At 34.6% G+C, this 22,295-nt stretch overlaps 2 protein-coding genes and 1 pseudogene across 3 annotated transcripts; 2 read left to right on the top strand and 1 right to left on the bottom strand.

Annotated features, from left to right (window-relative positions):
• The first annotated feature begins 834 nt into the window (after positions 1-834).
• LOC120185168 lies at positions 835-3,076 on the top strand (annotated as a pseudogene).
• A 1,671-nt stretch (positions 3,077-4,747) lies between these two features.
• On the bottom strand, positions 4,748-8,206 carry LOC120185156 (cytochrome b561 and DOMON domain-containing protein At3g07570-like). The gene is made up of 4 exons (XM_039189449.1): positions 7,978-8,206; positions 7,483-7,885; positions 5,299-5,585; positions 4,748-5,027 (listed from the first exon to the last, which is right to left on the bottom strand). Exons 1-4 carry the CDS (start codon positions 8,152-8,154, stop codon positions 4,797-4,799), a joined length of 1,098 nt encoding a protein of 365 aa, XP_039045380.1. The 5' UTR covers positions 8,155-8,206; the 3' UTR covers positions 4,748-4,796.
• Positions 8,207-14,509: 6,303 nt separating this feature from the next.
• LOC120185175 (auxilin-related protein 2-like) lies at positions 14,510-22,295 on the top strand. 2 transcript variants are annotated; one of them, XM_039189465.1, is made up of 9 exons: positions 14,510-14,638; positions 15,040-15,718; positions 17,406-19,059; positions 19,154-19,262; positions 19,361-19,461; positions 19,560-19,625; positions 20,293-20,382; positions 21,400-21,576; positions 21,784-22,295. In XM_039189465.1, the coding sequence occupies exons 2-9, from the start codon at positions 15,114-15,116 to the stop codon at positions 21,820-21,822; spliced, it is 2,841 nt and encodes a 946-aa protein (XP_039045396.1). In that variant the 5' UTR covers positions 14,510-14,638; positions 15,040-15,113; the 3' UTR covers positions 21,823-22,295. The 2 variants fall into 2 exon arrangements, with proteins under 2 accessions (XP_039045396.1, XP_039045397.1); XM_039189466.1 differs by lacking the exon at positions 14,510-14,638 and having other exon boundaries at positions 14,995-15,718; positions 21,784-21,871; positions 22,056-22,294.

Here is a 22,295-nt window from a genome sequence, read left to right on the forward strand (position 1 = left end):
GCAGGCTTGAAAAAATTGGTGGGACCATTTATATAATTTAACCTAATTTTCATAGCTGCAAACGGTATCTAACTGCCACGTCATCTGTGGTTTAACGGAAAAGTTAGGGACTGTATTGTAAGTTTTAAAGGTTGGGGGACCTAAATGCAAGCTTCAAAAATATTCAGTGACCATTAATATACTTTACCCTAAATTGAATTAATGTCTTTTTAGGTAAATTACAAACAATCACTAAAGTTTGGGTAAACTGACTTTGAAAAATTACAATACGTTCATTAACGTTTTCGATTTATAACAAAACGATCATTCAATCGTTAGGCTCTACTCTTTAGGTTAGATTAAATGTTAAACCCTAAACTCTAAACCTGACATATTAATTCTTTAGTTTTTTCTTATATATAATTTTAAAATAGATTTAGTTACACCATTTTTTATAAAGATTAAACTGGATGAAAATAAAATATTAGAGACTTAATGTGCCATTTATTTTAGCGGTGTAAAAAAATCGAGTGTTTTGAATAAAATTTTAAAAAATTATAAAGAACAACGGCAGTAAAACAAATATAATCTAAAACATAAATTATACATTAAGCCTTTTAAAACTGTTAACCAAAAGATTATTAAAAAAAGAGGAAAAAAATCATATAGCTAAAAGTTTTCGATCAAATTGATTTGATTCTTCAGATATTAGTGCGTGTGTGTAAAATTAAAGATAAAATTACATTAAGAAGCATATTAGATATTTTAAAAGAAGAAAAAAAATATTCTGTCACGCTCAGAAGAAAAATGGAAAAGGCAAAATATGTCATTCATTCAAATAATCCATCCCCTTCCTCATTATATATATATATTTGTTTTTGATTATTGGCTGCGAGTGCGGATCAGAACGGGAATAATCAGGAAGGTTTGTTGAATCGGAAGGCAACTGCAACAACCAATGGCGTTTCCGTCGATTCGAACAGCAGCGGAGGCACACCGCCAGGCCGTCTTGGCTGATACGCTGTCCGCGTTGAGACACAACCCTGGCATCTCCGTGAATTGGACTCCTGACGAACAACTGACTCTCGAGGATTTACTCGCCAAGTAACTCACTCTCTCTTTCTCACTTTAATTCTGAACTTCTTTATCGTTTAATTTCTTTCATTTCTTCTACTTCTCTGTAACTTGTACTCACTGTTTTCATTTCCACACCTTAACAAGTCCAAGCTGTCCATTCATTTTTTTTTATTAATTTATGTAGCCGTCTTTAATTCATTGATTTCTGGCAGTATATGCGTGGACAGGCTTCATTCTTTGTTGGAGTTTCGAGATCATTATCTTGTGTCCCATAATTCTTTTCCTTGTTTATTTCTTAAACTTGCGTCTGATTTAATCTAAGGACGGATATATAATTTCATGATAGGGCGAACCTATAATATTTTAAGGAAATTCATAAAATTTTAAGAGACAACAATTTATCAGTAAAAAATATAAGGAAATATCTAAAATTATATGAATTTGAGATTTTCAGGTATGCATCCGATTCAACCATAGTCCGCTATGCTAAGATAGCAATGGAGTTGAAGGACAAAACAGTTCGAGATGTGGCACTGCGTTGCAGATGGATGACTGTAAGTTGGTCACTTCAAATTGTATTTTGTTGAAGCTTTGGGTCCAAGCTTTGAGGATTTCATGATAAGTATAACACCTGTAGTTGTCTTCCAAAGCATCTATTTGTATAATAAACATGCATATGAATGTTCATTGTTTTTGGATGTTAAACAATCACCTAGTTGAATCTGTTTGCAGAAGGAAAATGGCAAACAAAGGAAAGAGGATCATAGTTCAGCGAGGAAAATCAAAGACAAAAAGGTATGTTTGTCTAAATTTGTATGCCAGTATGGTCAATCCGTGCAATGTAAGTCTACACTGCTTTACGTTTCATAATTGGTCCTTTGAAGTATAACTTCACAAGGAAGTTCAATCCCTATTATTATTTCTTGAAAGAAATTGCCCTTCATGTGCCGTAACTTTACCAGTTTTTTTGTTCTCTCAATGAATTTAATTTTACCAATGATTGAAGATGGTATGTTTGCATATTGAAATTCTTGCAATAGGGTGCTTCTCAAGAAGCAGGAGAATAAATTGAGAATAGTTGATGTAATATAAGCAGGGCATATATATAAAACAGTAATGGGATTATGTACTGTGTCTATAAGGTGTTTGTATAATTTATTATGAGATACATTAACCCTAAAGTTACACAAAACTACATGCGGTTGAAAGTGAAACATGCCCCGTCTCAAATAAGGGCTACTTCCTAACATGGTCAACACTAACATATCTTCTGCGTGAGTAGCCACACTAAATATCTGGGTTGTTTTAGATATTCCTGGATGGTATTAGGTGTTTCTACTCCAGGTTCTAGCCTATTGTTGTTTAAGCTCAGGTAGGTGACTGCTTAACCCTCCTAATAAAAGCTTCTTCATCCCTCTTATTGATGCAGTTCATAGAATTGCATCTAGGTGTGACAGGAAAGCTACTTGATCAGAATGCTCAAATGTTTAGTCAAATTTCAGCAAATTTTTCAGCTTCCCAGGTGAAATATACTCTCTTAATTATTGTATATTTTCCTCAATAATCGTGTGCACACGCAAATCTACCCTGCATTGTTTCGAGTTGTTAATTCTAATTTCTCACTCTTATTAATTTTTTTCTATGCAGATACATGATAATATAGGTCTGTTATGCAAAGCCCGGGGTAATATCCTCACAATCATGAATGTGTACGTTGTTGCCTCCATGCTTTCTCTGTTGTGTCCTAATTAGATTTTCAAAATTTTTTCAAGTCAAATTTATAAAATTATGAATTTTGAGTTTTTTAACTTCAAGTCAAATAAAAAAAATTCAATCTTTTCTAATTGAATTATGTTAATCCATATTTTAATGTTAGTAAGCTTTGTTTTGGCAGCTTAAATGACTTGGCAGAGGTACTGAAACAAATGCCCCCGCTTCCGGTGAAGGTAAACGAGAAGCTGGCGAACAACATCCTTCCTCATCATCCCATCGGATGAAATCATGGTTCAAGATTTACTGAGACCCATTTTGTGTTGAGGTAGGAATTCTCAACTCGGGTGAATAAATTGACCATTTGAGATCAAGTCGTTTTTATTTCAAATTAAAAATGGTTTTTCTAAGTTTACTATAAATTATAATGTAGCAATTTTCTTTTTTGAGGGCAAACTATGTGAATAGTCCCTTTTGTTTATGGTTTGACTAATTTTGGTCATCAATTTAAAAATTAACGGTAAATGATCCTCACATTATCCGTTTGTCCGGTTTAAGTCCATATGTTATTAATTTTCGTTAGCCCCCTTTTGTTTAAGTCCTTAACGTCACTGATGGACTAAAATCGAACATGAGTTGACGACTGATGGACTAAAATCGAACGGATCGATATTTTTAGGGACTAAAATTGAACGGATCAATAATGTTAGATATCATTTTCCCTTAATTTTTAAATTGGTGATCAAAGTCGGTCAGACCGAAAACATAGGAGACTATTCGCATAGGTTTTTTAAGCCCAATAAATTTAGGAACTAGGTGTATGTGCAGTAAGGTCTCTGGAATGTTTGGGAAGTTATTTTTGGGTGTACTCCCTGTGTAACCTATTTTGAGTTATTTTATGTAACAACAAGAATTTTTGCGCCTCTTGTTAGTTGTTGCTTGACTGAGCAACATCTCCCTTCCATATTCCTGTTTAGAGCTCCACTAGGTCTAAAGGTAGATTTGCTTCATTCTATTTTATTTTCAGCTTGGAGGTTGGGGGCAGGTTTACAAAATTTTCGATTTTTTTTTATCACGATTGATTTTTTAGGTTGAAGGTTGGTCCACACTTATCGCATTAATATTGATGAATAATAGTTCACTACAGTTAACTAATTAATGATGCGATCAAACTAACAATTTGTAGTTCACCTTCTAGTATGGACAGATTAATCGGAAATGGTCACATTTTTTAAGAATTTTTTAATACTTCTATTTTTTAGATTATCATTAAAATTTTCTAAAAATATTGAAACACTATTTTAATTATATAAAATAAGAATCAAATAAAATATTAGCCTTTAAATTAATATGTCAAGCTATTATGTCATTAAGGACTAATGATACGTAATCGACGGGACTGGTGATCAAAATAAACTTGTCAATAATATGAATGACTGTATTATAAATTTTTAAAGTCAGTTAACAAAAAGGTGTACATAATTAAGGAACCATTCGTATAATTTATGCTATAATTTTTTTTTTGCACCCATTTATACTATAAATTGTAAAACTCCTCAGTTTTTTTTTTTTTATCTGTTCGAATCGTTGCTCAACTTTTAAGGAGAGGACTAATAATAAGAAGGGTAATCTACATATTTAATCACTCGTTTATTCTCATAATTTTTCTCTAAAATCAAACCTACTTGTACGCGTTCTGGTTCTGTTTCGGTCATGCGCCATTAAAAAATAAATAGAACTACTGATGCAACAATTTTTTATTTTTTCAGTGATGATTATGGTGGCACACTAGAATCACAATTAATTTTTTAACGACCGGTGATTAAAACGGAACCAAAATGTAATGTTAGGTATATTTTTGAAAAAAAAATAATTGGATGGTCAAAATAAAATCGCGAGAATAGATGAATGATTAAATACATTATTTATTATATAAAAAACATTAATTAATTAGTACATAGACTCTTAAAAAAACAATAATAATAAAATAAAAGAGTAGTAGAGGTGAAGTTAAGTACAAATACAAGACATCAATTTTTCCTCCACAAATTAAACTCTAGAACAAGAGAAACCAAAAATAAGATAGAAATAACAACAGCGTAGCTAGCATTCCATGCTGTACCTTCGCCTCCCAAATGAATCCCATAGAACACATTCGCAATGGCAAATCCCATCAGAATCCTGCCCCCATTGTGATGGTACCAATTCCAGTATTTACGCAGCTTTGATTCCTTCCCTGGCCTTGCAAATACTGCCATTACCTACACCATCCAAAATTCAATCACTCGTATAAGATTTAGACTTCGACCAGGATCGTATGCTGAATCTGTTTCAGAGATACAAACGTAGAGAATTACACTAAAGATTTAGGGACTATGAAATTAGAACATTAAAATATGATCGTACCCCATAACACTGCCCTCAGTCTATTCTTGATTTCAACTCTATTTAAACCGAATATATATGTGTCTTTGGTTGAGTATATGTAGATTAGACTTCAACAGTTGTTGTATTTAGTGTCTAGAGACAAACCTGGAGGCATCCGAGCACAAGAATGAAGATCCCTAGAGCTTTGTGGGTGTCGACATCGACACTCAGACGGTCTTCCAAAATGAATCCGGTAATGATACCGGAGATTCCGAGGAGGAAGGAGCAGGACTGAATGAGTAAGTGAGCGTAAAACCAGAGTGGATCCCATTGCCTGAAGTAACGACCAACTATTGCTCCGATTAACATCAGAATACCCCAACTCACCATGTTTAGTATTCCGTGGCTCTTCCTCAGTCTCGAATGTGGGCTGCTTGTTGCACTCGTTGTACCTGTCGCATTACATCCCGTGAAATCCAAGGAAATTCTAAAATACAACTTATTAAAAAATGATAAAAATCAATGGTGACGAAAAATTTTATTAAGAGTTTAACTTTTTAGGTTGGACAAAACAACTTTTAAGTTAAACAAATTACAATAAAAAAATGTTAATTTTTTCATAACATTTTCGATTATAAATCCAAAAACTTTATAACGTAACTCTTTGGTTGCAATCGGAAATATTACAAATTATATACATTTTAGATTGAACATAATAAACTTTATATTGAAATCGTCTTAAATTAAATTTAAATTAAACTACTGTACCATAGAATTACCATGAAATCCACCAAACAATTTCATCCTAAAAAAGAACCATAATTTTTTTTCTTTATATTTTTATATTTAAGATATGGATAATGTAAATTTTATGTTTATTAAATCTAATATATTGAGGGTACACCAACTCCCCACTTGAGGGGGAAATGATGAATTTCTTCAATTATACGATTCAAAATATGTGTTTGGTAGCTTGAAAGGTACGCAAATAATAGATAATTTTCCTTGGTCAATGACCTAATAAACTAACAATATATGAAGTATGACAACTAATTTTGGCAATGAGTTTTGGTAGGCTATTTGGGGGTCGAGACAAACGAGATTATATTGATCTTATTTAGATTTTATAATTTAGAATTTATATGTTAGAGTTTAAGATTATTTCAATATATAAAATATATCCAAATATATTTGTTTATTGAGTCTAAATTTTATACATATAAAATAATTTTCATATAATATATAATTTATTGTTTAAGAAACAGTTAATAAAAAAAATTACAATCGATATTCAAATGATGTCAACTCTATTTTTAAGTACATTTCAAAACCTAAGAATACATAATCAAACTTTTGATATTATCTAATCATTGCTTATAAATAATTTTTTCACTGACATATCAAATAATAATTTATATATAAATATCTTGAAAATTTTTATTTTTATATTAATATTTAATCGGTTTATAATATCCTTTAAAATCGTGCAATCTTATTTAATTGTAGAACTTCAAATTGAAAATTAGACGAAATCGATTTTGTTGCCAGCCGAATCTTTTAGATGGAAAGCAAAGCACGTGTTTACAAAATAGTCCCTCAATTATAGTATGTTACTTTGTTAAGTCCTCTGACTATTAAAAGTATTAAATTGTCACTAGACTATTTATATGTTAAAAGTTATAAAATAGTCATCAGACTATTCATATGTTACAAACTCGTCATTTTTCTTTAAAAAAATCGGTAGTGTTTGAACTTGACATTAATCTATTGACTGTGATATGATAAAATATGATTCTAGAATCGTTTGAATTGTATTTTATGGATCAACTCTCCGTTTGCATTATGTCATCGAGTCAATAGTTGAAACATTATGTCGTCAAACCAGTGTTTGAAAGTAACGTCGATGTTAGTAAACATCATTAAAATATGATTTATCATGTATAAATCAGTATGTTAACTTTCAGATAAGACGACTATCATTTTTTAAAGAAAAAAGACAAGTTTGGAACACACGAGCAGTAGAGTGACTATTTTGTAACTATTAATAGTCAGGGGACTCAACAAAATTTCGCCCTATAGTTAGGAGATCATTTTATAACTTTTAATAGTTATGAAACTTAACAAAGTATCACACTATAATTGAGAGACCATTTGTGTACTTTAACCTAAAATTATTATCCAATGAAAAATTATAAAATAAATAAATTTCTAATTATTTCGTAACGTTTTATCTTTCCTTTTCCAATTTAAGTTGGTTTATTCAATAAATTTAATCTACTTGGATATTTTATGTAATATATTTTAAAAATGAATTAGGAATTAGAAAAATAGGAATAAGTCCACAATTACCTGTAACATAATTCAAGCGAGTGGAGACTTTGTCACGGTGTTCAGCCAAAGCAAAGCCCGGCGACGATGGGATCACTCCAATCTGCCCGACGGAGTACAACACCCGGGACCGCGGTTGACTGCTGCTCAACTGGAACGCCATGTATACGCGCGAAGATTGTGAAGTGATGGACGTGGAATTCTCTACGATCGTCAAGTTCCCTTCATCAGGGATCACTAAATTCGGGCGCTGTCCTCCGAGAAAGTATTGTTTCATGGTCCCGGTGCCGTCGGCTGAAATCCAACCAACCACTGCGCTTGATCCCACCATCTGTCCGTCGCTCGAAAACCCCATTCCGACGAAGGAATTCGTATCGGGCGCCGATAGAACGAAGCTCCAAACGTTCGACGAGGTCTGGACGTACTGCACAACGGATGAATTCAAGCATTTAATACGATAGGTAATCAACTCTTCCGAGTATATGACAAAAGTAAACAACGAAAATTTTAACTGACTCTGAGGATGAAATCATGTCGGCTCCACACAGAAAGGCAGTTAAGAGAAGAAGTATTAAAGGGTAGATTAAGGTTTAGGTTGGAATTGCAGGAATCTGTCCCTTGAGAATTCACCTTTAAGACTGACAAGGCCTGTAGGGCAAGGAAGAAGGTAATGGAAAAGGAAGATGCCTTCATTTTTTTTCTGTTTCCTTGAAGCTTATGGCATGAATTTGGTCTAATATTGTGTCTCCGAAGCTAGAGTAGTTGATAATGATGAATTCTTTTGAGTTAAATATTAGTGGAAAGAACGTGGTGGCATAAGTCCATTACCTGGCTATATATTTGTTTACAAAGAAATGAGTAGGTAAGCTATAGCAACCAATTTCATTAAAAACCACAAATTTGTTGCTCAAGAATAAAAAATTATCTCAGCTTCAAATACTATTTCGTGTAGGTTTGGTTCGTTGACAGCGATTAATTCCATTGTAATTCACAAACCAAGAGGCAGCCCCCTGTTTCCAGTAATATAAGAATTTGAGGATGTGCAGGTTGAAGTTGTTTGATGGAGACTTGAAACCCGAAAATCAAAGAATTCATCGATTGCAATAAAGTCGGCTATTTGATGATTGTCACCATCTCCCCTCTTTGTTTTTTCTTTTTTCTTTTTTGGTTTTACTCTTTTCTTTGTGATTGATAGTTGGAATTTCAAGCCCAATTTTTTAGTTGGGTTGGTTTAAGCATAAGCTTCAACGACGAAACATATATAAAGTAAATCATAAAAGATTGGTTCATTTACCAGCGCCTGATACGGTAAATTTGAATCCATCAATTAGATTAATTGATAAAAGAAAATGTTATTCTTTTTATAGGTTTTAGCTACAAACAATTGCAACTTTAAGGTAGGTATGCGTTGTCAATTGATTAAGAAAAATTTCAACAAATATTACCTCATAATAACCACATGCTATTAAAAAACGGGATTAGAATTATCCCTTTTTATATATAAAAGGAATAATTCTTAGTTGTATTTAAATAAATGGATAACATAACGTTAAGGTTTTAAATTTGATTTCTTTTCTCAATTTGATTCATATTAGCCCTAAAACCTAGAAATTTTTTGTTGATGATAAAATGGGATTGTAGTTGTGTTTCACAAATCATCCCTTTTGATTTAAGTGGAGAGTCGCAGACAGTAGTTTTATGAAGAAAGTATAAAGTTGTTGGTACGAGAAAGATGATAAACAATGAGGGAGGTTGGTTCTTAGAGAGGAAAAGATACTTCTTCCAGTCTTGCATGGTGGCCTATATATATATATATGCTTTTAGTGTTGGTATTAGTCCTAAGATGATAATTAGATTAACATATTAAATATATTTAGATTTCAAATAATAAATTTAACTCTGGAAAATCACGTGAGTCAATCAATGGTCATGTCAAAAAACTGTAGTAGTCTAGATGATATTGGATTTTGGAGGCTTCTTGGAACTCCAGAAGTCTCAATAAACAGGGATTGATAATAGAGGTGCGATTTTCAGATGATGTATAAACTTTCTCTCTCTTTAATCGTAAAAATGTCATAAAGTGGTTTTATCTAAGACTTATAAAAGAAGGCCTTTATTGCATTAATGGTGTTATTTTTTTGAAATCATCGTGATGATTGCTTTTAAAATAATTGGAAGCTCCTATGTGTGTTACCTATCATTGACACGGATTATGACCGTTAAGAGAATGAATTGCATTCTCTGATTATTTAAGGGGAAAGGAAAAATCCTAATTCCATTTTCTTTTACCTTTGATTTCTGTTCTACAGTAATTTTTCCTACAAAATTTCTTTCTTTTTGAAATTTCTTCTTAATACAGTGAAGAAGGGAACTTTGATGGGAGTGAAGAATCTAGAGAAAGAGTAGGGGTGAATCAGTCGTCTCTGGTGATTGGAGGTTTCTACGTGTGCAAGACTGGCTGGAATGAAGCCAAGAGTTTGCTAATGAGTCGTGATTTGCGATGGACAAACTATAAATTTGAGTTCGAAATCCTTTTAGGTATTTATTATGGTATTAAATAGCGTTTCGAAAACATGATAACGGTCGCGATATTGCGATCACGCCACCTTTGAAACCAGTTTTCGCGGTGGATCACGAATTCACATTAATCTTAGTCAATTGTGTCCGTAATTTAATAGAAAACGAACGATTACGCCGATAACAAGACACAATCATCGTTATTCAACCTATATTCCAAGACAAAAACAACACTGCAATAAACCATATAAAAAACAAAAATAAAAATGAAGGGAATATATTCCCTACAAGTTACGGTCTTCAAAAGCTAAAAGAAATAAATAATCTCTATTAAATTCAAGCCAAAAGTATACTGAAAAGTGAAAAGAAAGAAAAAATGGCTTACAACTTACAAGTTTAGTAGCTTACAAAACAGAGGTTATTTAGTGGACGGTAGAACATCAAATACCCACATATCTTACCAAAAATCAATCGGGAAGGGAAGAGCCGGAAAAATAAAGTTATTGGGTGGAAGTTTTCTGTCCGTCGAGTTTCGCCGCCGGTAAAGAGTAGATCAAGGCATCGAGCTTCCCGGTTCCATTTAAGAAGATAAAACTAAAAAATCAAATAATCTATAAGTTTTTTTTTGCTGCTTAGCTTAGGAATAATTGTTTAGGAAAAAGAAATATCTAACAAAAAAAAATGAGTGAAACTTGAAAAAGAGTGAAATGGGTGTGGGGGTGAAGAAGAGTAAATTGAGGAGTGGGGATGGGAAAAACCGAAAAAAAGTGAAATGGGTTGAGAAACTATCAACCTAATGTAATGAATTTAAACAAAAAAGAGTGGGCAACAGGTTGTGTTTTTGCTTGGGCTTTCAGCAAAATAATCATTTGATGGAGTGACCAAGTGAGTGTAGGGTGGACCTTGTAATCTTCCTACACCCATTTTGTATTTATCATTCTTTAATGTTGGTTTAGCCCGGCTGGGAGATAATTAGCATTCCCCTCTAAACGATTCAGCTGTCCGGACATTCTAAGTTTCCAAAAGCTAGCTCTTATATTTAGTTTATCATTCTTTAATGCTGGTCTATCATTGGTTTTTTAAAATCTTCTATTTAGTTAAACTATATTATATATATATATATATATATCAATTTCGCTAAGAAAACGTTTTAAAATTCATTAAAAATGATTTCTCATAATTATAATTATTTTTATTATGTTTTAAGATAAGTTGTAAAATTTAAAAAAATTCACGACCGTGACACCCGCTGTGAACTCGATGGCATCGTTATGTCTGCAACCGCGATAAACGCGACGCGACTGAAAACGTGATCGCGAACGCTATTTGATACCCTGGTGTTTACTGCTTGAGTGATTACAATGAGATCATAGGTGGGGATCGTGAGTAATTCATTATGTTGTTTGTTTTGGAGGCTGTGTTTCATCTGTCGATGCATAGTTTTGTGAAGGATATGCTTAACACCTATGGACTGGCATTGAGTCAGTTGATCGGAGTATCTTGGTGGATTATCATTGGGTAGGAAGAAGCAGATGCCATCAGTGTCTATGCTTTGAACTTTCTTTTACTATGAATAAAGTAGCTTAGAAGATTAATCCAGGCCTTTTGAGTTTTATGTGAATTCATACCAAGAGTGGAGCACACGAAGTATATTAAGGGGACTTGAAAGTTACTTGGAGGTTTTGGCTTTCCTCTGCTATGGAGTGTGCCTGGTCACATCACGAGGACTGCCCTCATATAGTTAGATAGGAAGAAACTGCAACAGTTTGTGGAGTAAAAGAAAAGAGGATTGGTTCGTTTGAAACGTATTCAACTTTTGCCTTGGGCGGGATAGCCCTAACAGGTTTAAGATCGTAAATGTTGTAAGTGGGTGCGAGCTGCGTTTGGGTTTACGAGTTTGTGGGAGTGTGTGGCTGAATGTGGGAACATATGATTAGGAAAAAACTTTTGTTGGAAAAAAATTGGATGAGGTGGATACACTACTGGCCTTTTTGCAACTATCCTCGTAGGCTTTGGTCAAATGAGGGAACGTCAAGGGTAGGGGTAGGAATAGGTCAGGCCAGGCTTTAATAGGTCTAAGTCTGACTTACGATGATTTTTGTAGGTCTGAGTCTGACCTGTTGTATGTTAAAGACTTTTATTTTAACTCGGCCTGACCTGTTTAAAAGCCTATTTACAATAAACATTTAATATTTTCAGTTTAGTCACTAATTTTATAGTAAAGTCCCTACTAAGTCACTCTAACTTAACGCATTTTACAAAGTAGTCACTTTAAATAGGCAACCTATCAGGCTTATAAAGATTTTTAACAAGTCTAAGCATGACCTATTTAATTTAATAGGTTTTTTAAAAAGGTTCGAGCCTAGCATTTTTATTAAATAGATCAGACTAGACCAGACTTTATATAGGTCAGGTCTTAGGCATTTGTAGGCCGGCTTTGGCCTGGCCTATTCCCACCCTGATCAAGGGTTTTATGAGAGGGGTTTTAGGTCGAAAGATTATGGAACTTTTAAGAAGTGTAGACCGGAGTTTGGGGACTCGTTCGACATCGATCTGAGTGAGGTTTTCATGCGAGGTGTTGATGCTTTCAGCGGATGAGGGATGGTGCGAAGACAGATGTAGGTGAAGACAGTGGAGTCGGTAAGATTTTTCTAAACGACGCGTCAGGACTCAGGGTCATTAGGTACTCATCTGACACGGATGCATGGTAAGACCACCACTGGTTTTAATAATTATTCTTTGTTTAAAGTATCGTTAGAAGAGGAGTTATCGGGCCATTAGTTGCTAGTTCTTTACATGTTTGTTCTTTCGGATGACTATTTGAGTTATAGAGCAGAGTAGGGAGTAAAGCTCAGATCGAAAAAAAATATTTTTTTAAATTTAATTTATTCGCATATCATTGAGTTAAAATTTAAGTTCAAATCGAATTGAAATTTGAAAATTTTGAATCAATCGAACAACAAAAAAATTAGTTGAGTATTTTTAAAGTTTTGCGATTTTGTTCATGATTTTCACACATTTGTATCTTCAATTATTCTTTTTGGTAACATTTTTTTTATTTTTTTCAATTTAATCCCTCAACTTTGTTTAATTTCTTCATTCTTTAATTCATCCTTCATTTTAAGTTTATTTTTGACCAAATTCGAACTATATGCTCCTTTACCACTATAGAATACATGTTTAACTTCAATTACTATTTTTAATTATAAATTTACTCCTTCTTCAATTTAGTTTTTTTGTTGCAATTTTTTATAAATTCTTTTTTCCCATCAATTTCTTGAATCATTTATACTTTCATCAATACTTTATCCTCAAAAACATTCTTTGAAACATAATATTATAAATATATTATATTATTTTAGATTGTATTTAATTTATTAAATAATATTACAATGTAAAAAGAATACGAAGAAATTATATATGATATATATATATATTATTTATCATATATGGTTAGAGAAAGTCTATAAATTGGAACCAATTTGTACCATAATATTATAAATAGTCACACTTAAATTTGTATAAAAACTCGAACAATTCATCTCTAAAAAGATTTCAAATAAAGTTAGTGCCATAAAAAAAGACTCGTCAATACGACTAATTCAATTTTTTCTATTCGACTCGACTTGACTCTATCACATACTCATCCTAAATATAATTATTGGTTGAAATGAGAGTGAGAGGAACTGACTTGAATAGTCTCTGCTCAAGGAGGCCCTTCTCTTTCAGATTGAAATGCCAACTTCCTTTAGATACTATCATCCAATTTCCATATATATATATACACATCAACTTTTTTGAATTTTTCTTCGTAAAAACGACATTCCTTTGCATGATGACCCACCCGATCGTATGAGAAACAAAATTCATGTATTCATCATATGCAAACTTAACAAACAATGTTCTTTTATCTTTTCTGAAGAAAATGAATATCACTTTTAACGGGTTATCCATTCTTAAAAACAATTTGATTTTAAGTTGTCCATCCCATTTGAAAATAATCATGTTCATACACGAAGATATATTTTATATGAGAATTTAAAATTTTCAAGAGATGATTATCCCACAAGACCCTAATCACGCATGTTTAAATAATGAACTTAGGGAATATTTTCTCAATCTCCTTGATGTTTTCTTTGTTGATAAGAGTAATGGGCATGTTAACATGGACCCAGAAATTAGAAAGAGAAGTCAATCTCCTAAAGTTTAGCATAGTAGGGCCAGTCCTTCAGGACCATATGTTCACTTAATTTTAAGGTTAGAATTATCCAAATCAAAATTTCTTATTGGACACCCAAACAAAGAGTTTGGATTTACAAGTTCAATACTGCAATTAAACATATTTTAGCCCCAATACTGATTCCCATACAACCCATAAAGCAAATTATTATTATAATAATTTCTGAAAAAAGTTGGTATATATTTAGGTCCAAGATTATTTTACAAAAGTTAAAGGGTAAGATCCGAATATTGAAAATATTAAGGGTTCCTATAGAAATATTGACATTTTCAAGGCTTCTACTGGTAAACATCACCTAAAACTAAAGCCAAAATAAAAGAAAAATCGCCAAAAGCATAAACCGGTATGGGAATCGAGCAGAGAAACAGAGTTGGAAGACGAAGAGAAGGAAAGAGCAAAATGAAATAAAAAAATACATAAAAAAAGCTAAAAGTAGCCTAAACTTGATTTCTTGTATTCCTCTCTTTCGCTTTTTTTTTTGGTTCAAAATCCCAAATAATAAGTTATTTGTATTATTCTATGTAATTCATAATATAAAATACGGTTGCGACATCTGTCGTGGTTTCAATTGTGGTATCGTGATTACGGATGCTATGAACGTTATGTAACGTGTTACGACTATTAGGAAATTACGTTACATTAATATTATATTACGATAATCTTTAAAATTATTATGATGCAGTCGTTACACTATATTACGGCCGTAATTTAATACCATGTTGTAATTCCCTTGCTAAAAAATAGTTTTAGGATTGAGGCCTTAACCTCCTCTTGTTTGTGACTTGTTACTCCTTTTTTTCCTATCTGTCTCCTCAGATCTTAACTTCCTAAGGAATTTTTAGGGCGGCGGAGTTGGAAATTAACACCTGGTCTGATCCGAGAATCCGATTTTGAAATGGATGATTTTTCTGGTTTATTTGCGAAAGATTTTGGGATCAAACCCCAAGGTAAATCAGCCCCTATGGCGCCTCCGAGGAACCCTTCTTCGGATCCGAATTACGGTTACCGATCCGATCACACTCGATCGTCATCCGTCAAAGCTAAATCGTCTTCGAATCCCATTTTCGACGAACAGGATCGCGACGGACTCTCGTTCAATGACGTCTACGGTGGACCTCCTAAGTACTCATCCGAATCTCGAGCCACAACCGCGCAAACCTCGTCGTTCGATTATGACTCCTTTTTTAAGGAGCCGAAGCCGCCGGTATATGACAAACCTGTTTACGATGACGATCTTTTCGATAGATTGCCTGGGATCAAGAGCTCTTCCACAACATCGGCCGCCAAGTTCGATGATGTATTTTCGATCTCGGGGTCTCCAACTCATCACAAACATAAGTCGGCCAGCAGCTCGCCATTTGATGATCTGCTTGGGAATCTAGGGAGGAAAGAGACGGAGACAAAGGTTAATAGCGAGAGAGTGAAAGCGGAGAAAGATGCGCCTTTATTTGATGATTTGCTTCCTGGTTTTGGCCGGAGTAGCTCTCCTGCACCAGCGAGGTATTTCGGGATATTAGAAGGCTTTCATTTTGAAATCATTGAACATTATACTGATTTTTTGCTGTGCTGTTGTTCGTGCATTCTTTTGTGGACACCAATTTCTTATGTATTTGTGCAGTTTTTTCATATCAAAGGGAATAGGCGCACAGGTGCTTAAATGTTCAATCTAGTCTGAGGTTCGAGATTTGATTGCGGTTTTGGCTGCTTAGGGTTTTGGCACACATTATATATACTAGGCGTATATTAATGAAATGAGCATATGTAAATATCAAATTTTATGTATGGAGTTGGTTAATCTTAGTGCTTATTTTCTGTTAGTGTTATAAATATTTGCAAGTTAATGATGATTGCTTTCTTATGATTCAGTTTTAAGATTTTTGGTAACTTACTAAAGAATGCAGTTTTCATGCAAATATAGACTTAGACGAGTTGACAAGTTAATTGTTTGTCCTGCGTATGTTCTATGCTGGGATTTTTTTTTTATAAAACTACTTTTTTGTGATTCAGTTTTGGATTTTTTATGACAATTTTCACTTGACAAGTTGGAGATTCTAGATTTATTTATCAATTAATGGCTGTTATTTGTCTAGCTTCTCGACTGCACGGCCTTACATTTCCTTAAATGTTTTGTTCCACGGAAACAACACTTTGACTGAGTTGATCACACTGAATTATCTGATCTTAATGTTGTGTAGTTATAAAATGTTGATACACTACAAATTTGTATGTGAAACAAATAGTATGTGGATTTTTTCTCCCCTAGGGAAGATATTTGCTCAATTCAGTTGCATATTTGAGAGAACATCTCATTTGGAGTAGCAACCACTATAGCAATCTACATCTAGGATCAGGAGGGCTACCTAAGGCCTTTGCTTTTGCTGCAAAAAAGTGTGCCTTTTTTGCTGTGTATTAGTTGCCAAATGAGAATATGCTTTCCTTCAATTCCCGTGTGAGGGTTTATACTTATTTTGTACCTCTATTGAGTCTCAAAGTTGATGAATGACATATAAAAGTCATCAACCCTTAGCTTCTTCAGATGACTCGATTTTGATTCTTACTGATATCACAACAGTTATATTCATACTTTTGTGGTGTGTGTGTCACACCAGGTTCATACTGGCATGAATATGACTTTTCTTATGACATACATCACATATATGCAGATGTAACTCTATTAATCCTTATCTGGTCATCTACTAGATAAGCAAATCTCTTTTGTTGGTTGAGAAATAAGTCATCCTCTGTTTATTTCTATTTTCCATTTTAAAGTGGAAAAATTCCTAGATTAAATTCATTGGTTAGGTGACCTTCTGTTGGTTATTGAATGTTTTTGTAAAACTGGCCAAAAAAAAGCGGTTGCAAATGAGTTAGGACGAAATATACTAATAGAAATTTTGAGATTTTCTTATGACTTATGATTAAAATAACATCCTGTCTCTCTTCATTTTTTTTTAGTTTTGGAAATTTTAGTTAGAAACATGGTCATAGCTTTTCCCATGAACTTCAGTAAACATCAATGTTGTCATTTATGTTGTTTTTACTTGTAAATATTTAGTCTGAAGCCAGATTTAGAAGAGATAAATAACCAAAGATATAAAAATGTATTGTCATTCAATTATGATTTTGTTTAATTGGTTAGCTTTACCATGCAAATGTTTGCTGATATCATGCTCCATTCTTTGGACAGGTCAACTTCAGAGGCTGGCCAGTCCCAGAACCCACCCTCAAATTCGACTAAGACTGGGTCCAATTTGATGGAGGACCCATTTGTTGTCTTTGGGTCAACGTCAGATCCTGCAGATTTGTCCTCTGGGTTGTTTACAGACCCCACAGAAGTAATAAGTAAACCTAATGGATCTGGGAAGACAAGAGTGGAGAGTTCATCTGGTAGTGGGGTTGTGTTTGATGATTTAGATCCTCTTGATAGTATTGGAAAATTTGTACCTTTTGTGTCATCTGACGTTAATAAGAGGGGGAAGGATAGGAGCCCTTTAAGAACTTCAAGTGGACCACAAACTTCAGCTAGTAAAGAGCCAAATGATGAAGAGTTTGAGCACTACACTAAGAAGAGGATGCCTTCTATGGGGAATTTTCCGGCATCTCAACAAGCTGTGTTTGACAAGCCCAGTATGTCAACTGATTTTCGTAGTTCTGGTGGTCGAGCAACTAGTCCTCCTGCTAACTCGAATGCTGGTTCTAATGATACTAGTTCCCAGGTAAATACAACTCCAAGATATGAGAACTTCGACACATTTGATGATTTGTGGCTCACTGTTTCAGAGATTCCCCTCTTTACACAACCTACCAGTGCTCCTCCCCCTTCAAGACCACCGCCTCCAAGGCCACCACGGGCTTCAAAACAAATGTCGGGCTCATCTTCCACTAATGCAAAAAAGAAGGTTAATGAATTTTCTTCTTTCCCAAATTCAACTCAGTACTCACACAGCTCTAAGTCAGCTTATACTGCAGCAAGCAGTAATGTTACATCTCAAATTGACGAACTTGAAGATTTTGCAATGGGTAAGGCCCAGAATAACTTTGATCAGGCTGAAGTTTTCCCAGGTGATGATTTTGAGACCAGTTCCGTTGCTGCTGCTTCTGCTGCTGCCATGAAAGAGGCAATGGATAGAGCAGAGGCTAAATTTAGGCATGCTAAGGAAATGAGGGAGAGAGAGAATTTGAAGGCTGCTAGAAATAAAGAAGCTGGCCAAATGGATAAAGATGAGAGAGCTACGCATGATGCTTTGGATAGAGAAGTTAGAGAAAAGCAAGAGAGGCTGGAGCGTGAGAGGCAACAAAGGGAAATAGAGGAGGAAGAGAGAGAGAAAAGGAGACGTGAACTGGAGAGGGAAAAGGAAGAGGAGGAGAGAGAACAAAGAAGGCTTGAGAAAGAGAGGGAGGGGGTTAGGCAGATGGAGAGGGAAAAGGAGAGGGTCAGACAAGCTGTTGAACGGGCTACTAGAGAAGCACATGAAAGAGCAGCAGTTGAAGCTCGTGCTAGAGCTGAAAGAGCAGCTGTTGAAAAGGCAGCCTCTGAAGCTCGACAACGTGCAGAAAGAGCTGCAGTGCAGAGAGCACAAGCTGAAGCCCGTGAAAGGGCAGCATCTGAGGCTAGAGAAAGAGCAGAAAGAGCTGCTGCAGAAGCAAAAGAGAGGGAAGCACGGGAAAAGAATGCAGCAGCAAAAGCTGAAGCTGAAGCAAGGCATAGAGCTGCTGCTGAGGCTCGAGAAAGAGCAGCTGCTTCTGCGAGAGCAAGCCAGCAAAAGAATGAAGACGATCTCGAATCCTTCTTTATGGGTTCTCGACCCAGCAGTGCACCAAGGCCAAGAGCTAACACTTCGGTGAGAATCTTAGGCTGCAATGCTGTACTAATCTAATAATTCATGCTGTAGTGTCAGCTTGTCTGGTCTCTAACTGGAGTTGTTGCTCATGCAGGATCCCCTGTTTGACGGACAAAACAAGGGAGGGCCCGAGGTAGCATCTAGCATGAGGAAAGCTTCCTCAACTGCAAACATTGTTGATGATCTCAGTTCCATTTTTGGAGGTGCTTGCAAATTAGGAGATATATTGATTTTTGTAATTTTTAGTATCATGTTTGTTCTTTTCCATAGTTGTATTGACTAAGCTACTTTGATACTAAAGCTGCTGCATCTTTGTCTGGAGAATTCCAAGAAGTTGATGGGGAAACTGAAGAAAGGAGAAGAGCCAGGTTGGAACGCCACCAAAGAACTCAGGAGCGCGCAGTATGTGGTTCATGTTGCATATTTAATTTATCTTTTTCTTCCTGTCTAATTTTGTACTGCTGTCTAGCCCTTATTTACTATTGAGTTTGCATATCCAGGCGAAAGCACTGGCTGAGAAAAATCAGCGTGACCTTCAAGTGCAAAGGGAACAGGCTGAGAGACATGTACGTAGTTGCAGTATTTTTTTTCTTTTTTAAATTCTTGTTTATTCTATTCTCTTTCATCTTCATCTTCTTACAATAAAGACTCTTGCTTTAGCCGTAGCCTCCATATATTACACATAATGCATAAGTTTTGACTCTGGGATGATTTATTCTATTGTTATAATTATGCTAATGTATTAAGGAAATGGCTGGTTTTGATTTAAGGATAAAACTTGCATGAGGAAAAGAGAAGATAAATTTGTATATAATTCTATGATATAATTTGTTAAGATTTCTAATCATGGTATTATTGATGGGTTAAAACCTGGTCAACTTTGTGTCAATTTTGTAACTCCGGTATTGTTAGTGAGATGAGATTGAACTAGGGATTTAAAATCGTATCTGAACCTAAAATTATGCTGAACTGTGCAACACCCAAATAATATGTTAATTTGGATTTAGTTGGCTCAAGTATATATATATATTTTTTGAAAAGTAGTGCTTAAGTAATTGAATATATAATTGCACATAATGTTTTGAAAGAAACAGTACTCTCTGGAGAGCATTATGCTGCCTTAGAATATATTTTATGTGCAAATCAGTGGGTTTCTACTTGTGTATGCATATGTCTACCAAAGTTATTGTAGTAATTACTGTCCATCTAATATTTATCACGGTGTTGTTTCAGAGGATTGCTGAAACACTAGATGTTGAGATCAAGAGATGGGCTGCTGGGAAAGAAGGAAATTTGCGTGCTCTGCTGTCAACGCTGCAATATGTATGTTATCACTTATTACTTCAGTTCATCTTGTTTGTGCTCTCTTGCAACAGTATGAACAGACTGTTTATTTACTACAAAATACTGTGCTGAGTTGTCTGTTCTCATTTTATTGCCTAAGTACCATTGGTCTGGTATTTTTCTTTTTTTAAGATATTTTGTATATGCGATAATTGACTTTACGGAAAATTGAGATATGTTGTTACGAGTAGCTGCCAAACTTTGTCCATATTCTGCTCTGCTGTTACGTTAAATGGATACACTGTACATGTGGTGCTGAATCTGCTGATTTTAAATAGAACCCAAAGCCGAAAAGGAGATTGGTCTGGCAATTTCAAATGTCCAGTTCCAATACTTATAACCTTTACTGTCTGATTTAATCGTGGTTTGTGACCATTAGAGTTAAGGTACTGAATAGGAGTACGTTCTCAAATTGTCTTCCCTTCATGATGCTTACCACCTTACTCTTGCAGTTTTGTTCTTCTAGTCAAGGAACTATTCTTGTGCCAGACATGCACTTCTTTATTGAGCATTGAACTCTCTAGAACCCCTTTAAGAAAGATTTGGTGTAGGTGGATGTCAATGTTGTTTTAAGCGTCTGATGCAGAACCTTGTAGAATGCATGGGCATCCTTTGCAAAGTTCTTTCTTTTCTGCACAACCTGCTAATACTTGCATCACAATTTGACGTTCACAAGTGCTTGGACATGCAAATACTTATTTTGATGATATGTGTAGTGTTTCTAGTAGTTGAACTGCTTTAGAATAAGCTTTATTGTCTTGCACTTGTTTGCCTTTTCTACCATACAACTGAAGGTTTAATTGTGTTCCAACTGTTAAATTTGTTGTGATGCAAGCACTGCTGTGATTTTGGAAATTTAATCTTTTGAAAATTTCATAGTAGTTTCTATTCATCAGTTTTGTTTGCTTGCATGTCTCATAGTAAAAATTTCATGAAAATGTGATATTGTTACTGTTTTAACTAACTTGTCTCCTGTACCTGTTCTTTGATGATTAGGTTCTTTGGCCTGAATGTGGCTGGCAGCCCGTTTCTTTGACAGATTTAATAACAGCTGCTGCAGTTAAAAAGGTTTACAGAAAGGCGACTCTTTGCATCCATCCTGATAAAGTCCAGCAAAAAGGGGCCAATCTTCAGCAGAAATATGTTGCAGAGAAGGTCTTTGACTTGCTCAAGGTACTTTAAAATTTTTTTCCTGTAGAACTTTATGGTTGATGTGCTATTTTACTATTACAGCCTCATTTGTACTGATTGCTACTTTTATTTGTCACATTTTCTTAGATGGGAAATTGTGATCTTTGTGTATTAGCATATTAATTACTTCTGCATTTCTTTCCATCTTGTTTCCATCGTCACGCTAAATTGTTTCTCTATGGTAAATAGGAAGCGTGGAACAAGTTCAATTCGGAGGAGCTTTTCTGAGTTTCAAATCGTCGACTTTGTACCTAAAAGAAATTTGTAGTTCGGCAATGTAGGCATTGGGTTTGAATGAATACATGACTGTCCAGATGGTTTAATTCTCTCAGCTGCTGCCTGCTCCGCTTGGATGATTCAACAAGTAGACTATTAAGGAATGGCATACGAGGCTTGCTTCAAAGGCTTGTAAGGTACTACGTTTGGGAAGGGTGAAGTACGCCCACTCTTCTTTTGTTCAGGTTGCTGTACATCAAATCTTCCTCCAGTTACTTGGCATGGACATTTGGAACTCTCCGGGTTAAGTGTAGATTATATATGATTCACCGAATTGGCCAGTACAGTTGAGGGGATATTTTTGTTGATTCTTTTATAATATTTGTTTGTTTGTGCTCTTGTTTACCCCATTTCCCCAACTTCTGTGGGAAATAGTGTTTCTTTTGATGTCAACGAAATATGTATGGTTGTTTGAGAGATACTCC

Source organism: Hibiscus syriacus, unplaced genomic scaffold (assembly GCF_006381635.1).
Source record: "Hibiscus syriacus cultivar Baekdansim isolate YM2019G1 unplaced genomic scaffold, ASM638163v2 tig00112989_pilon, whole genome shotgun sequence".
In the NCBI taxonomy this organism is placed as follows: domain Eukaryota; kingdom Viridiplantae; phylum Streptophyta; class Magnoliopsida; order Malvales; family Malvaceae; genus Hibiscus; species Hibiscus syriacus.

Excerpts from the sequence above, each read along its gene's own strand:
- LOC120185156 (XM_039189449.1), bottom strand. The coding sequence starts at position 8,154 with ATGAAGGCATCTTCCTTTTCCATTACCTTCTTCCTTGCCCTACAGGCC. Across the intron at positions 7,886-7,977 it reads GACATGATTTCATCCTCAGA|TACGTCCAGACCTCGTCGAA; the intron begins GTCAGTTAAAAT and ends TCCGTTGTGCAG. Across the intron at positions 5,028-5,298 it reads TTGTGCTCGGATGCCTCCAG|GTAATGGCAGTATTTGCAAG; the intron begins GTTTGTCTCTAG and ends TGGATGGTGTAG.
- LOC120185175 (XM_039189465.1), top strand. The coding sequence starts at position 15,114 with ATGGATGATTTTTCTGGTTTATTTGCGAAAGATTTTGGGATCAAACCC. Across the intron at positions 19,060-19,153 it reads GGCCAAGAGCTAACACTTCG|GATCCCCTGTTTGACGGACA; the intron begins GTGAGAATCTTA and ends TTGCTCATGCAG. Across the intron at positions 19,263-19,360 it reads TCTCAGTTCCATTTTTGGAG|CTGCTGCATCTTTGTCTGGA; the intron begins GTGCTTGCAAAT and ends TTGATACTAAAG.